This window comes from Diceros bicornis, chromosome 20 (assembly GCF_020826845.1).
Source record: "Diceros bicornis minor isolate mBicDic1 chromosome 20, mDicBic1.mat.cur, whole genome shotgun sequence".
Taxonomy (NCBI): domain Eukaryota; kingdom Metazoa; phylum Chordata; class Mammalia; order Perissodactyla; family Rhinocerotidae; genus Diceros; species Diceros bicornis.
This window is the reverse complement of record NC_080759.1, coordinates 20,710,184-20,725,669: the sequence shown is the minus strand read 5'-3', so window position 1 is coordinate 20,725,669 and position 15,486 is coordinate 20,710,184. Positions and strand designations below refer to the sequence as shown.

The 15,486-nt window shown below is 40.9% G+C and overlaps 1 protein-coding gene across 1 annotated transcript; it reads left to right on the top strand.

Moving 5' to 3' along the window:
- The first annotated feature begins 4,036 nt into the window (after positions 1–4,036).
- LOC131418902 (granzyme A-like) lies at positions 4,037–15,486 on the top strand. The gene is made up of 5 exons (XM_058563476.1): positions 4,037–4,144; positions 7,953–8,100; positions 9,889–10,030; positions 13,205–13,477; positions 14,560–15,486. The coding sequence occupies exons 1-5, from the start codon at positions 4,069–4,071 to the stop codon at positions 14,710–14,712; spliced, it is 792 nt and encodes a 263-aa protein (XP_058419459.1). The 5' UTR covers positions 4,037–4,068; the 3' UTR covers positions 14,713–15,486.

Below are 15,486 nucleotides of genomic sequence, written 5' to 3'. Positions count from 1 at the left end.
GCAACCCCCTAGGGAGTTTTTTCTCAGCTGTCACCTTTCCTGAGTATTTATTAGGCCATTCTGCCATTCCATTAGGCTGGCTATTTTAGCATTGTGGGTTATATAGGACCCATTGGACCCATTGCTTCATGTCTTTTGTGGTAAAAAGGTATCCCTTGGTCTGAGGCTGTGTTGTGTGAGTAGTACGTCAATAGATCAAGAAAGGTGTTTCTGGATACACTGGAAAAGCAAACCCATATCTGGAGTAGAAATCAATTTCTAAGGATAAATTGCTGTCCCTGCTAGGATGAAAGGGATGTAATTGATACGGTGCCATATTGAGAATTTAGCATCAGTCTTTGCTGCTGGCAAGTTGAGCACTCAGCAGTGACAATCCTAGCTGGATTGCCTTGGTGAGGAGGGACCCATGCTTCTGGATCCATGAATAGCCTCCATCCCTGCTATCATGGCTATTTGTTCATGGCCCACTGAGTCAGTACCAGAACAGCTGAGAAGCCTGAATGATATCCATATTATGAATCTCGCAGTCCATCTGTTGGACAGTGGAGTTTAAGTTGTGTAAATAAGGAAAAGAAGACATGAAAGGGTGAGAGGGAGTGAAAAGAAGGTAGGATCAATGGCTGGAAGTCCTGGTGGGATCAAAGGATTTGTAGTTGAGAGTACTAGAGAGAGTGAGCTAGAAAGATGAGAGGTGATATGGAAAAGGATGCATGAAATTGAAATTAGGGAGAGGATGCAAGGGTAAGGTATCAAGGTCTAAGGTGTGACTATTTATGGTCATAGTGAGTGGCTGAGGGAGTTTGGGGCCGCCTGTCCCCCAAGTCTAACACCCTCAAGATACAATCCCACATGTTTTCTCACTTTGGGCTGATACATACTCATCAGGTGCTGCCATTCCTTTGCCATGTAAGCTACTTTCTCCCAGGGCAAGCATAGTTCTGCACTGGGGCTATGCTGAGAACTGACACAGGTTGTCAGTCTAGAAGTCAGGAGGAGCGGCAAGGGCAGATCCTTCAAAAAAGAAATCTCATCTTGTGAGGCACCTGTTTCAGATGAGTTCACTGCATGGTCTCCAAGCAAGGAAGGCTTTCTTTCTCAGGCACAGGTGCGGGGCCTTCTGCCAGCCCAGAAGGTTCAGGGGAATTCGGGTGTTCAAGATCCTCAGGCTTGCCCTCACAAACATCCCCTGTCCAGGTCTCAGAGCCTGACTTCACCGGTCAGGGCCCTGACTTTGACCTAGAAGACATATTGAGGCTATACATTCAGTCTCCTTTGCAGCTTTTCCATCACTACAATCAGATCCTGGGTCTAATTTTCAGATCAGCCTGAACTGCAGCTCAGATGATGAGAGTTTCCTTAAAAGCTGCCATAGAAGCCCCCTGGCTTGCCCAGTGTGCCTTAAGCTGGCAGTTAGCTGCCCCGGCCTACTCTCTGTTTTCTCAAGGCTCCTAATGCCATTAACAGAAGCCTGCCCACCCCATAATCTCTATAATTATCATTGTCACCAGACTGCCACACTGTTCACTGCAACAGCTGACACATTTCTCCCTTTTGTCTCCCACCTCTGCCTCATGTCAATTACCTGTAGATAAAATCCTTGGTAAAGTGATGTCACTGAATGCTACTTCAAGCCAGGGTTATCATCACCCCACTTACCACCAGCAATGTGGGTGGTGTCACAGCAATGTGACACACCAGTGTGTCAGATAAGTGAGTCATTCAACTCCAATACCATTTTGTGAGTTTCATTTACAAGGCTACTCCCAACTCCTAGTGCTACTCCCAACTGTCTTAGCCCGAGCTCCCAGGGAGCAGAGATTATGTGCTACCACTTTATTAGGGATTACAATAGTGGGGGTAGGGGACAGTGGAGGGAGAAAAGAGGAATGTTGAGGAGAAGCACCAACACAAGTGCGCATGGCTAGGCAGGAAACCTCTTGGTATCAAACACAACTGGTTATTCAGACTATCTTCCAAAAACCATAAGAATTACTGCTTCAAAGAAAACCCTGTGGGGAGAAAAGGGAGGAGGAAAGAATTTATCCACTAGATTCTGTCTCCTACCAATCAAGAGATTTCCCAAAAAGGCATGAACTCCCCTGCATTTCTGCGTCAGGCTGTGTCCTAGACCTCAGCAGCAGCAGTGGAGTCCAGGGATGGAAAACAAAAGGTGTATCCTGCAGGCATGAGGCAAAATGCTATCAGGTGGTGCTCAACGAAGACAGTCCAAGGCCATGCAGAATGGTCTCCACAGAATAGCTGGAGAAGAACAAGTGGACAAAAGTCCATGGACTTACATGAGCCAAGAGGATCTGTGGTGACACACAAGAGTTGTCTGCCACAGCAACATTTTGTGATCACTTTCCGTGTTATTTAATGATTGCCTAGAATGGTTATATGGAAGAATTATAATTTACTTACTATAGGATGCAGAATAATGCATCCCACCCACCAAAGATGCCTAGAGATGCCTAGAGTCTGTGAATATGTTAGTTTACATGGCAAAGAGGAATTGAGGTTGTGGATAGAACTAAGGTTGCTAATCAGCTCACCTTCAAATAGGGAGATTATCTGGGTGGGCCAATGTAATCACAGGGGTCATTAAAAGTGGAAGCAGCAGGCAAAAGAAGACTCAGTGTCAGAGTGATACAGTGTGAAAAAGATTCCACTGGCCATTGCTGGCCTTGAAACTGGAAGGGGGCCACAAGCTAAGGAATGCAAGCCTCTGCCTCTAGAAACAGGCAAGGGAATGGATGCTCCCCTAGAGGCTCCAGAAAAGAATGCAACCCTGCAGACACCTTGGTTTCAGCCCAGTCAGACCCACATCAAGCTTCTGACCTACAGAACTGTAAAATAGTAAATTTGTATTGTTTTATGCCACTAAGTTTGTGGTAATTTGTTATAGCAGCAATAGGAAACTAAAACGCTTACCTAATTCTTTATTTTGGCGCATTTAGATTATTTTCCACTTTTTCTCATTATGAACAATAATACAATGGAACTCTTTATAGCTAAATTTCTAGGCATCTCCACTATTTTTTTAAAATTCATAGACATGATTTGTTAGGTCAAAGATCATGAAAAATTTAATAACCGTTTATATGTATTGCCTTCCAGAAAGTAGCATTCTGAAATACCATCAATACACAAGAATTTCCAACAACAGAGAGTATTATTTTTGTTTTTTAATTTTTAACAATTTGACGGGCAAAAATAATACTTAACTGTTTTAATATGCATTTTTATTATTGATACCTTGTGCTATGTGCTTATGCATTCCTCCATAGACTAGGAATACAGCAGCCATTTTAATTTCTTCTTTTGTAAATTGCTTTTTCAAATTCTCTGATAATTTTTCTTTTCAAGTATTCATCTTTTCCTATTGCTCTGTGAAAACATCCATTTGTGTCACATATATTGAAACTGTTTGCAATTTGACTTTATGTTTAATATTTTAAGGTACAGAAGCTTTAACTTTTCATAATTGAATCTACCAATCTTTTTCTTTATGATTTCTGCCTTTAACATCATATTTCAAAATACATTTCTCACTTCCAAAACGTATACATATTCATCTGTATCTTCACTCAGTGCTTTTATAATTGAATGGTGTGAATTAAGAGTCTAACTTCAGTTTTTCCTCAATGATTTCCCAGCAGTCTCAACAATGAATGCACCGAATATCTATCCTTTCCCCACTAGAATAGGCTTAAGGATGAAATTCAAAACAATTTCCAATATAGACTTGAATTCCTAGCTTTTTAAATAATTTGCATTTGAAAATTAAAAAGTTGTCAAAAGAAGAGCAATTTTCTATTTAATGTTCTTCATTTATCACAGTCTCCACGGCTTCACATTTACCCTAGAAGGTAGGAGAGGTCTAACCCCAAAGGAAACGACCTCCCCTGCGAAAAAAATAAGTAACCACACCATCGCTAAAATAAGGTTACGTTTTTCAGTAATAAAACACCAAAACCTTTAACAGCACAGCAGAGAAAGAAAAAACCCACATCCTTTGCGGTCATTATATATTACTACCGTTAATACCTGAAATTGAACGGCCTCCATATGTGGGGAACAGAAGCCATGAAAATTCCTGTTCCTTTCTCTTTCTCTATTGCCATATGTCTCCTAATTCCTGGAGGTAAGACGTATTTCCATAAGCTTTTCAGTTTTGCTCATGAGAAAATGGAATTCTATGTTGGTTTAATTTATGTTTAACATTATGTAAAAAGGAAAAAGAAATCATAACTTAATTTCCAATAATTTTTAATGTTACCATTTGTCTTTGCTCTCTAAAAGGCATGTTGGCTCTTTAAGATGAAAATGTACCCTATGTGTCTACAGCAAAAATATGAAAGCATTCGCTATATCTGGTGGTTCTCATAAATTCAGGCCAGATCTACAGAGCAAAACCTTTAAGGAAAAAACTGACAAAGCCATTAAATCGGGGATGTATAGACTACATATTAACTAGACCTCCCAGTCATACATATACAACTGAATAGTCATAGCTCTCAGAAAGATCTTAAAACTTTTGATTTCAGATGTGTTTGTGAGTGTCTGTTTCTAGTGTGGGGGTGGTGAAGAAAACAATAACATCAGTGTAAAATAATCCAAAGAAACATATATATATATATATATATATATGCCAACATTTAATAAAACTGACAATTAAGCATAGCAGTATTCTAAGTGTTTTACACATATTAACTCATTTAATCTTCTTAAGGATCATCGTCATCAGCCCCATTTTACATATGAGGAAACTTAGGCAGAGAGAAGTTAAGTAAATTTACTAAAGTCATCAGTTAGTAAGTTGTAGGGCCGGGATTTGAACCCAGAGTTCACGTTCTTAACCACACACTATGATTATCTTATAGCTCAATGATACCTTCAGAGCTGGGATTCTTAACAATTCTTAATGAGTTCCTACAAGGCCATTGATGGGCATCAAGAAATCTGTGAATCTCCCAAAACTGTATGCAAATATTTATATGCATATGTATGTCTATACTTTACCAGATTCTCAAATGGCTCTATATTTCAAAACTTAAAAATAAAAAAGTTGAAGAGCCACTACTTTAGGAAAACAGTGCTTCACAATGGAAAGAATATGGTTTTTACATGATGTGGAACTGGGTCAGAATACTGCTTTGCCATTGTAGTTGTGTGAACTTGGGAGACTCAATTACTCTGTCTAAACTTCACGTTCCTTATCTCCACACGGGAATAATAACACCCACCCTGCATTATAGTAAACCTCAGGGTCAGTGTCTGGAATTAACCAGTGCCTAGTAAATTATAGATGCTTTCATTATTATTGTGATTATAATTGTTGATTTTTTCCTTGATTTTAATGTAACTTACTGAAGTATCATTCCAAATAATAATCACACCATGGAATATTTGAGATTTTTAAGGCCAATAACGCAGTGTCCAACCTGAGACTAAGACAATTCCAGGCTATAGCAGGAAGTGAGTAGACTAGGAATCACAGAGCCAGGAGATTGGGATTTCTCCCCACTCTGCTCTGACCGTGTGATGTTGGGTAAGTTGTTAATCTTTTTGTTTTCTGACCTTTAAGAAAAGAGATTCTATTGCCTGACACTTCCTACCTCCCAGGGATAGGAAGGAGATAGACATTCTGCTAAAGGTACCTCAAATTCTTGAGGAAGAGAAGTAAGTATTGCTTAAATTCAAGATACTATTACCCAGAGATATCATGGAAAATTATAGAAACTAGATAAAACTTAATGTAAACAATTAAAGAATAATAGCAAGTCAAGTCGGGGCTTTAAAAAAATCACTTTGCTAAGAGTTATCATTTTAAGGACTGGCTCCAGTGTCAAGTCTGGACTCCAAAGGCATTTAAACATGATGAATCATTAGGCTCATTTAACATTTCTCTGTGGGCAACCTGCTTCATCCTCATAATCCCCGAACACACTGCCTTTTACTTATGTCATACCTGAACCTGAAATCTCCTCCAGCCCCTGCCCACTGAAATCTTGTATTTTTTCAGTCTCCTTCAGAAATATGTAAATAAACAACCTACCTTCTTCTTGAAGACTTCCCAACCTCCTCGCCAATAGCATTTTCTCGTGTCTCTGAATTCCTTCAGTTCCTCATTTATACTCTCTCAAGGCACTTAGCGCACTGCGTAGCATTGTGATCATTTATGTATCTGTCCACAGCTTTGTTCTTTGTATCTTTCTACTATCAAGCTCTTTGAGGGTAAGAACTGTGTTCTATTCATCTTTGCATCTGTCTTACCAGGAGTCACTCAAAAATAGTTGTGGCATAATTACACAGAAAAAAATGAGTGAATGTGTAAATTGCTCAGGAAAAAGGTCCTGCCACGATTTCAGCCTGGAATGAGAAGTACGAGCAAAAGTGCGGTTCACAAATTTGCTATTTGTCTTTCCCTATTGGGGACATTAATCAATATCTGTTGTTTAGCTACAACATATATTTTATAGTCCCACCCCTTTCTTTTGGCTTATCTGCCTTGCCTCGTTTTCCGTATAAATAATAACAAATAAAGGAAAAAGACAAAAGTGAGTAAAAGTCATTAAAAAGCTACAGCCTTCGTACATGTAAGGTGTATCATTCCATGCAGTGCAGAGCCAGTCAGTGAGCTGGTCTAACATGGGGCTCACAAAACCAAGGTAATGGATTTCATTTCTTATAGACCACTTACGCTCTCATGGGGAAAATTATGAGTTCTCCAGCCACACTGAGAACCTCCTTTGCCCAGGAATCACCTCCCAAATGTATTTCATTGGTCAAAATACAGAAAGATGACAAGGCAAGAGAGTGTTATGACTCCATAGCCTCAACCAGCAGGACAGTGGATCTCAGACTGTGGAAACTTACTATACACATCTCAACAGAAAAAAGGAGAAGTCCAGAGACTCCCCATGAGCACTCTGTTCCCAGTCAGAATACCTGGCAGGTGGCCGACTGCCCCAAAGGGTGCTTTTCCTTTTTCAGGTGTTAAGATGCAACAGTGGCTTTGTTTACACAAGTACATGTTTTCTTAATAAGGAATTTTTCATCTATGACACTCCAAACCGGCTCTCAATTCTCTGGCCCCTGAATCAGAGAACAGTCCTCATGCAAACTGAGGAGCAGAAAGGTTGACTTTGGGGGCCACAGCCCAGTCATGGGTGTCCTGCCCAGAGAGCTGCAGCCCCAGCCCACCCACTCTAGCCCTCTAGCCTTTGATCACACTGTACTCCTGGCTGTCTATTCACACCTCTTATCAAATGACTATCTTGCAAAATGCCCTCTGCTATTAATGCCTGCACAAAGGAGCAAAAATAGGATAAATCGCTGCTTTCCAAGACTTGGTCACAGCCTTATAAATCCCAGAACCGCTCTGAGGAGCAGCTGCATCAGAATCACCTGGAGTGCTTATTTAAAGTGCAGGTTCCCAGGTTCCCCCTCCAGGATTCTGACCAGAGTCCCCAGGACGGGGCCTTGGGAATCTGCATTTTAAGTAAGCACTCTGAGTGATTATTACGACACTAAAGTGAGAGAATCATTGCTCACAGAGAGAAGCATTTCCATATCTTTATCATTTTTGTCCTAACAATTTCAAAAAAAGGGAGAGAAATCAATTTAGACACGTGGCAGGAAAAAACAACCCAAAAAGCATAACATAGTAGGAATATTTACTCATAATAAAACTTACCCCAAAACTGAGTACTAAACTCATCATGAGAATACACTACCAGGTGTGTGAGTGTTGCAGAGAACATAATTACAGACAAGAATGTTGCAGAAAAAATGCACCACGCCCTGCACCATCTGGCCTGTTCTGATGACTATCCTGACACCAAGGACACGTCTACGTACTCGTGCTGAATCTATTCGTTATAACAGAACTTTCTCAGAGCGAAACATGACTAGATAAGATAGAATTTCACTCGGGATCACTCTTTTAGTTTTTCCAGAATCCTGTGAGGGAATTATAGGAGGAAATGAAGTGCAACCTCACACAAGACCCTACATGGCTCTAATCAAAGGGCTGAAAATCTGTGCAGGAGCTTTGATCAAAGAAAACTGGGTGTTGACAGCTGCTCACTGTGACATGTAAGTAATTCTGAGCTCCCGTCATTCTCAAGGCAGACTGGGGAGGCGGGATGATGCTGAAGTCCAAAACCGAAATTAGGTAGAGATGGAGAAGAAAGTGGGCAAGCACGTTCAATGTTATGTTCTAATATCATATTTATCCCTATAAGCAAAAGCTAGATCCTATAGAATAAGATTGAAATGCATGACCATTTTCTCGTATTATTTTAAAATATTTTTTCACTATAAATAGCAACATTATTAGCATTTTCAAAAACAGGAAAGGTGAAAAATAGCCCTCATAATTTTATCAACCCCATACAATCACTGTTAATATTTTGCTATATTTTGTTGCAGACTTTTTTCATAAGCATATTTCACACAGTCAGGCAAATTAAGTGTCCTCTATGATGACAAGTGGTTTACTTACTATTATATAATTAGTGTTATCCTATGTTGCTACATATCATATTGAACCATAGGAAATTACTCATATTTGACTGTTTGACTTTAAAAAAATAGCCATTTCCTGTGGTTCTAACTAACGTTTTTCCTAATCATGATTTGAAAGCCAGAATAATGTTTATCACGTGGATATGCTACTATTTTCTTCATCAGTACCTATTGTTGGTAACCCGTACCTGTTATTTCCCTTGTCACTTTAGCATAAATTGCATGAATAAAAGAAGAGACTTAGGGCTGGCCCCGTGGCATAGTGGTTAAGTTCGCGCACTCCACTTCAGCTGCCCAGAGTTCACAGGTTCAGATCCCAGGCATGGACCTGTGTGCTGCTTATCAGGGCATGCTGTGGCAGGCGTCTCACATATAAAGTGAGAAAGATGGGCACGGATGTTAGCCCAGGGCCAATCTTCCTCAGCAAAAAGAGGAGGATTGGCAACAGATGTTAGCTCAGGGCTATATCTTCCTCACCAAAAAAAAAAAAGAAGATACTTAAAAACCAACTTCTCACAAAGAAGATCCAAACAGATTCACACCACATTTTTGTGTAAAATGAGAATTCACTGAGTAGGAACTTTAGCACAATGTACGCTGTGAATAAAGTTAGCCATTGGCATGGTTAACTAATAGGCCCACTTGGTACAAAGTCGGCCCAGCAAATCAAGAAATGCTTGTGCCCACCTCTCCCAGATCAGCTATCATTAGGTTCATAAACTAGACTTGGGGCTAGCCCTACTGCGTGTATTTGCTTCTGTTCGTGTACATGTGCATGCATGTGTTTGCTTAGACTCAGCTTTAAAATTTCACTACAAAATCAAGATTCATTTATTCAGTCCTACCTAGTACAAGCTTGACTTTTGTCAACCTTTGTCATCTTTGAAGACTTAAGCAAGGTACATTATTTCCCTGAAGCACAGAAAAGCAAACCTGCTACTTCTGCTCTAGTACTTGGGTTTAGCCTCTTCCATTAGGTGTTGATTCCACAAATCCCAAGAGGTGGAAAAACTAGCAGCTCCTTTTTGGGCAGCACTCAAGCATCCCTCTCCAGGCCTTCACAGCTCAATGCTCTTGCCTCTACCAAAACGCCTGGGATTTCCTTTCTGATGCGTCTTCCTTGAAAAGATGTGATGAAGTTGAAGCAATCCGTCATAACACACATCTTGGGAGGTTTAGGTAAAAGTCACTAAAATACCAAAAGAAAAAAGCCCCATAAATTCCCTCTGTCTTGGAGTACATGTTTATAAATAGGAAGCCATTTGAAAGAACTGAACAGATTTGAATAAATTAAATTTATGGCTTAATTTCATTCATTCTCTCACATAGATTATATGTTGTCCTTATTTTTTCCAGGAAGGGCAAACCTCAAGTTATTCTTGGAGCCCACTCCACATCCCACAAAGAGAAACATGAGCAAATGTTTGCCATTAAAAAGGCGATTTCCTATCCATGCTATAATCCAGAGTCATTTGAAGGTGATCTTCAACTCCTTCAGGTAAAGATGGGTTTTTTTAATAACTATTCTGAAACAGCAAAATTTTGAAATTTGGTCAGTTTAACCTGAAACTGGTTTTTACACACTCAGCCTCATAGCCAAGGTTGGCTAATGTCAGTACGTGGGGATAAGAATCACAGCAGGACCCAGCACACTTGCCACAGATGCGCCTCTTTTGGAATTCAGTTCAATTCAACAGATAATTGACAAAAGTCCTACTGGGGTGGGACCTGGCAATCCAAAGTAGTGATGCCACCAGGAACTCACCTACAGTCAAACCAAGTTGGGTTTATTGAAGTTTGCTCAGCAAGGGAGACTGTGAGCAGTGAGGAACCACAAGATGGCTCAGAGAGAGGGTGTTACACCGGGCTTATCATAGGATTCGGGCTTGTGTCAGGTGATTTGGGAGAGGGTTCAAGGAAGCAGGAGTTTGCTCTGAATGGGATGTTGTCAGGAAGTGGGGTAATTCTATGATTGGGCAGCTCAATGAATCTTACTTATCTAGAGGCTGAAAGAATGGAGAAAGGCTAAAGCTGTGATTGATAAAGAAGCTGTGACTCATTTTAGCTGATAGAGGGTGGTTGGTCATTTTTGTAGTGTGCACAATGACCTTGTTTTGGCCTGGACTCAAACATGACTACAGAGAGGCCTTGGTTTGCTCACTTCATTAGGGTCACCTTGTCTGATATTGGTGATCTATGCTAGTGTTTATGATCAACAGGAAAAATCAAGACCCAGCTGTGAGTGCTTAGCTGTCAGTGTCAGTCTGCTTTTCTCTTCCTCGGTAGATAAACAGTAATTGGGTCCTGCCCTACAGGTGCTCAGTCTAGTGGGAGAGACAAATAAATCAACAGCTCTGATCTGACCGTATTTTACTCATCAGTGACAGAGATAACAAAGAAGGCCTCAGGGAAGCTTTCCTAGAGAAGATACAGGAATCAGCATGAAAAAGGGAGGGAAGGGCCTTCCAAGCAGGAAGAACAGCATGTATAAGAGGTCTTTCTGGAAAATGCATTTGGAGGAAGAGGGGGGTGAAAAGGAAGTTATCATGAGATTTGAGAAAGAAGGGACACCGGACAGAGGACCATGGAGACAGCCATTGCAAACCACAGTAAGAAGTTTGAACTTCATGGGGAAGGAAATGGGAAAGTGTTTTAAGCAGGGCGGTGACGTGATCAGACTTGATTTTAGAATGATTATCTGGCTTCTATGCATAAAATGGAAGAGAGAAGGCAGGACTGGAAGGCAGATGTGAACAGAAGGTTCACACTAGTCCAAAGGGGGCTGATGAGGAACTTCCCCAGCAGGAATTAAGAGAAAGCTCAGGGGATCCACGCACCCCAATATCAGGAGAAAAGAGAGGGCCCTTGAGTTCTGCATGCTTCTGGCAAACTCCTCACACTCCCTACCCTGCCTCCCAATATTTATATCATGACCCCCACACTATATGCCTTAGGACTATCAGGCTGGACCTCTCTCTCAGGTCACCCCTGCTGCATACTCTAATTCCCATCTGGCGGCATGTGCAGTGAAAGGCGACTCCCTCCCCTGCCCCCAGAGGGCGCTCCCTGGCCTACTTCCCGCCTGTGTTTTTCTCTATAGCACGCACCTCTGATATACTTTAGATTGTGTTTGTTTGTCTGTCTGCCTCCCTCACTGGAATGTGAGCTCCACAGAATAGGTATTTTTGTTTTTTTACTTCTATGTCCTCCAACACCTAGAATAGTACCTGGTACATAGTAAGCTCTCAATAAATATTTCCTGAATAATTTTGGATAAGGGATAGAATTAAGGCAGACAGTGGCAAAGGTAATCAAGAGAAGGGAAGAGATTCTGGACTCAGGTTTCAAGCAAGTGGTAGAAGTGGTCAGGTCTCCTTCAGGACCTAAAATCTTACCTTTACAAGGGGGTGGGGTGAGTAGGGGATTTGAGGGGTTCATGTTCTTGAAGTAGAGGCAGGAAACTCCCTCTCGTTTTGACACTGTGGCCAAGAGAGTGATGTTGCTAGAGAAAACATCAAGAAGGTGTCAGGACTTCACCAAGGTTAACCTTCCGGAGTTACAACCTAATGATGTGCTTATGGCTGCTCTATGTGCTTGTCGTCAAGAGAGCTTGAGGGGACTGCTCCCTACAAACATATGCTTCCCAGACTCCAATTTAGATCCATTCAGTAAGACCTGAAGTCCCTTTGTGGGTTCTCCTTCCTCCTTGTCCATTCAACCAGATAACAGCATGAAGGCTGTGAGAAAGCATGTGTGGAGGAGGAGAGAAGTTACACATGGGCATTTGAAGTCATGTTCTGTGGAAAGACTTTCATTTGTGGCCATTTCACCTTCTAAATATTAGCAAGGTGGGGGTTGGGAGCACCAGCAACTCAGAGGGGACACTGAGAAAGTGGGGACAGTCAAATGTCAGGAAGTGGGGGCTGAAAGCAATGCGATGATAGGAAAGTGACAGTGGTCCTCGCTGTTGTGCTCCTGTTTTTAGGAGGTTCACAATACCAGAGCCCTCTGCAGTTTCAAACCGAGCTTGAGGCAAGAAAAAAGAAAGAACTACAACTGTCTCCCTCTACTGTGTACCCAACCTTGATCACACTCCCTACTCCCCTTGCCTTGACTTTTTGGAAAGAGACAGAGCAGGGTGGTAAGCCAAGAAGAGGGCTTGGTGAATGAAAGAAAAGGGCAGAGTGTGGGCGAGCGCTCAAAGGCAGGTGAGACCCTCAGGCTGGTTTGTACATGCTCAGAAGTGGGGAAGCCACATTTCCACTAAAATCGAAAATGAGAACACTGGCCCCTTTCCTACCCTGCCTCATTGAACCAGGAGCCTTGCCTTCTTCTATTGGTCTCAATACCAGTGAGTTCACAAACCTAAGACCACCTGAATAAAATAGTGATTGAGTTCTCCACTAGAGCTTTCAACCACAAAACTGTCAGCCACCGCCAATACAATTTTATCATTGACAGGTCAACTGAAGTTTACCTAGTCTAGCTTAGCAAAACACGCCTGAAAAGGTGTACTGTGACTTTTTAAAAATCAATTACTGATTGTCAATTAGGTTGGAACATGTCTCCAGCAACGTCCTTCATAAGAACATGCTGAATAATCAAGATACATGTTCCAATCAGAGCTATTTTCTGGTGTTTGCGACTGTTGCCTCTCCTGTCTCTTTTCTAGCTGGAAGGTAAAGCAACTATAACCAAAGCTGTAGGAATACTTCAGCTACCAAAAACAGGAGAAGATGTCAAACCCCACACCAAGTGTCATGTGGCAGGATGGGGAAGCACCAAAAGAGACTCGTTTAAAATTTCAAATACCTTGAGAGAAGTCAATGTCAGTGTGATAGACCGAAAAATCTGCAATGATGCAGAGCACTATAATTTTAATCCAGTTATTGACCAAAGCATGATCTGTGCTGGTGGTCGAAAAGGCGAAGGTGATTCATGTGAGGTAAGTAAATTACAAATTTAAACCATTTATTGGCTATAGGAACTAAGGTGAAATAGAGTGCCTAGGAAACACAGGTGGACAACTGTTATTGCTCTTTATGTACAAGGACTACTGCTTGACGCTGGTGTTGTGTGTGCACCTTTGTCCCATGTTAAACCTTCTGCTCAGGGAGTGTTCCCCCCTTCCTACTGGTCATTTTCAGGACACCATTTAAGCACCATTTATGGATGCTCTCCATCCCTCTCAAAAATGATCCTGACAGCTGGCATTTATCGAGTGCCAGGAACTATACCAAGTTCTATACTTCATGCCACTTAATCCTCAAATAACCCCATAAGATAGGCACTGTTATTATCAATTCTATTTTATAGATGAAGAAATTAAGGTACAGAAAGCTACTTAACTTCCCAAGTTGGCTATCAGTGGGGTGGACCTGGATTTGGACTGAGGCCATCTGACTCTCACTTCCTGCATTGTTCTGCCTCTCAATGTGCCAAGAACAGGCTTGACCAGGGACTGACTCTGTCTGGAACTCATGATCTACAGGTGGCTTGTGAGGTCAGAGAGAATAAGAAATTGGCTAATGAATCCTGGAAAAAAAATCTCTAAAAATTGTTTGAAATTCCACAAGTAATTCATGGTCTGAGATGGCTTAGTTAGTGTCCTCCTTCAGAGCAGGGAGGAGTTGAGATCCCATCTCAAGCCTTCTAGAAGCCCCAACATTCAGTTTCTTCCCCCAACATCTACTGACCAAGAAAAGAGGATACAAGCAGAGTGAAGAAGACGATTATTTTCACTGTGAAAGGCTTCCTTTGTTATTCTTTCTTTGTTTTACTGATAAAAATGAGTTTGCACATCTTTTCCAGAATTACCTTTTTCAAAAGATAAATGATTTGAAAAGATAAAAAAATCTGTGTTAATTGATGCTGAGGGCAGACAATTAATAAAAGACATATTAAGTTAGACTTTAAGGAAAGAGAGAAAGAATGTGTGAGTGAGTGAGTGAATAAATGAATGAATAAAAAGATGAATAATATCTCTGGAAAGTACTCATATTTCAAACATATGACTTTCCGTTCCAGGGGGATTCTGGAAGTCCTCTGATATGTGATAACATTTTCAGAGGTGTCACTTCCTTTGGGAAGTGTGGTAACCCCCAGAAGCCTGGTGTCTATATTCTCCTCACAAAAAAATATCTCAACTGGATAAAGAAAACCATCGCACGAGCCATATGACATTCCTTCTTCAAAGTAGAGAACTGAGGTAACCAACTGGAGATGTCAAGCAATCCTAAATAGCACCTCAACAACCCTCATAACCTTGTGTACAAATGACGGCCTGTCTTAAAGAAAATCAGCAGTGGAAGAAACAACTTCCTGCTGTCACACTTCCACGATTAGCTAAGACTGCTTCATCACACGTTCTCTATCCACGTCAAGAGAGGTCCTTTGAGAAAAAGTTTCCCAGTTCAGTAACTCTGCTTTACTCAGAATTTGAGGACTGTCACTTTTGTGTTTGTCCATAAAAGAAAGTCGATCTCAGAAAAAGTTAGAATATTCTTCATTCTTCCAAATAAAGCTCCAAAATATCTGTCGCCCTTGGAATTTAGAGCCTGACATTCTATTCAGTGTGGGAGTAAGGAGAGAGATGAAAGGGGATTTTCACTTCTTACTATATACTTCTATATATTTTCATATTTTACATAATTTTTAATTATAAAGATAGAAAGATTCAGTGTTTTAGATATTTGGAAATTTGGGGACTTGAGGTTAGGGATAGCTCAGGGCATTATATCATTTATTAATTACAAGTAGACTAAAGTTTCATATAACAATAGGCCTCAGTCCAGCCAGTATCTAGATATGTGTTTTGCCTTAGCTAATCAATTTATACCTGCAAGCACTAAGCTTAATTCTATGTTATTCTTAATAAATTGTGATACACAATGAAGAAAATGGCTTTTTTTTACCACCTACCATTTATATCTCATCTTTCATTGTGCTGTTTCT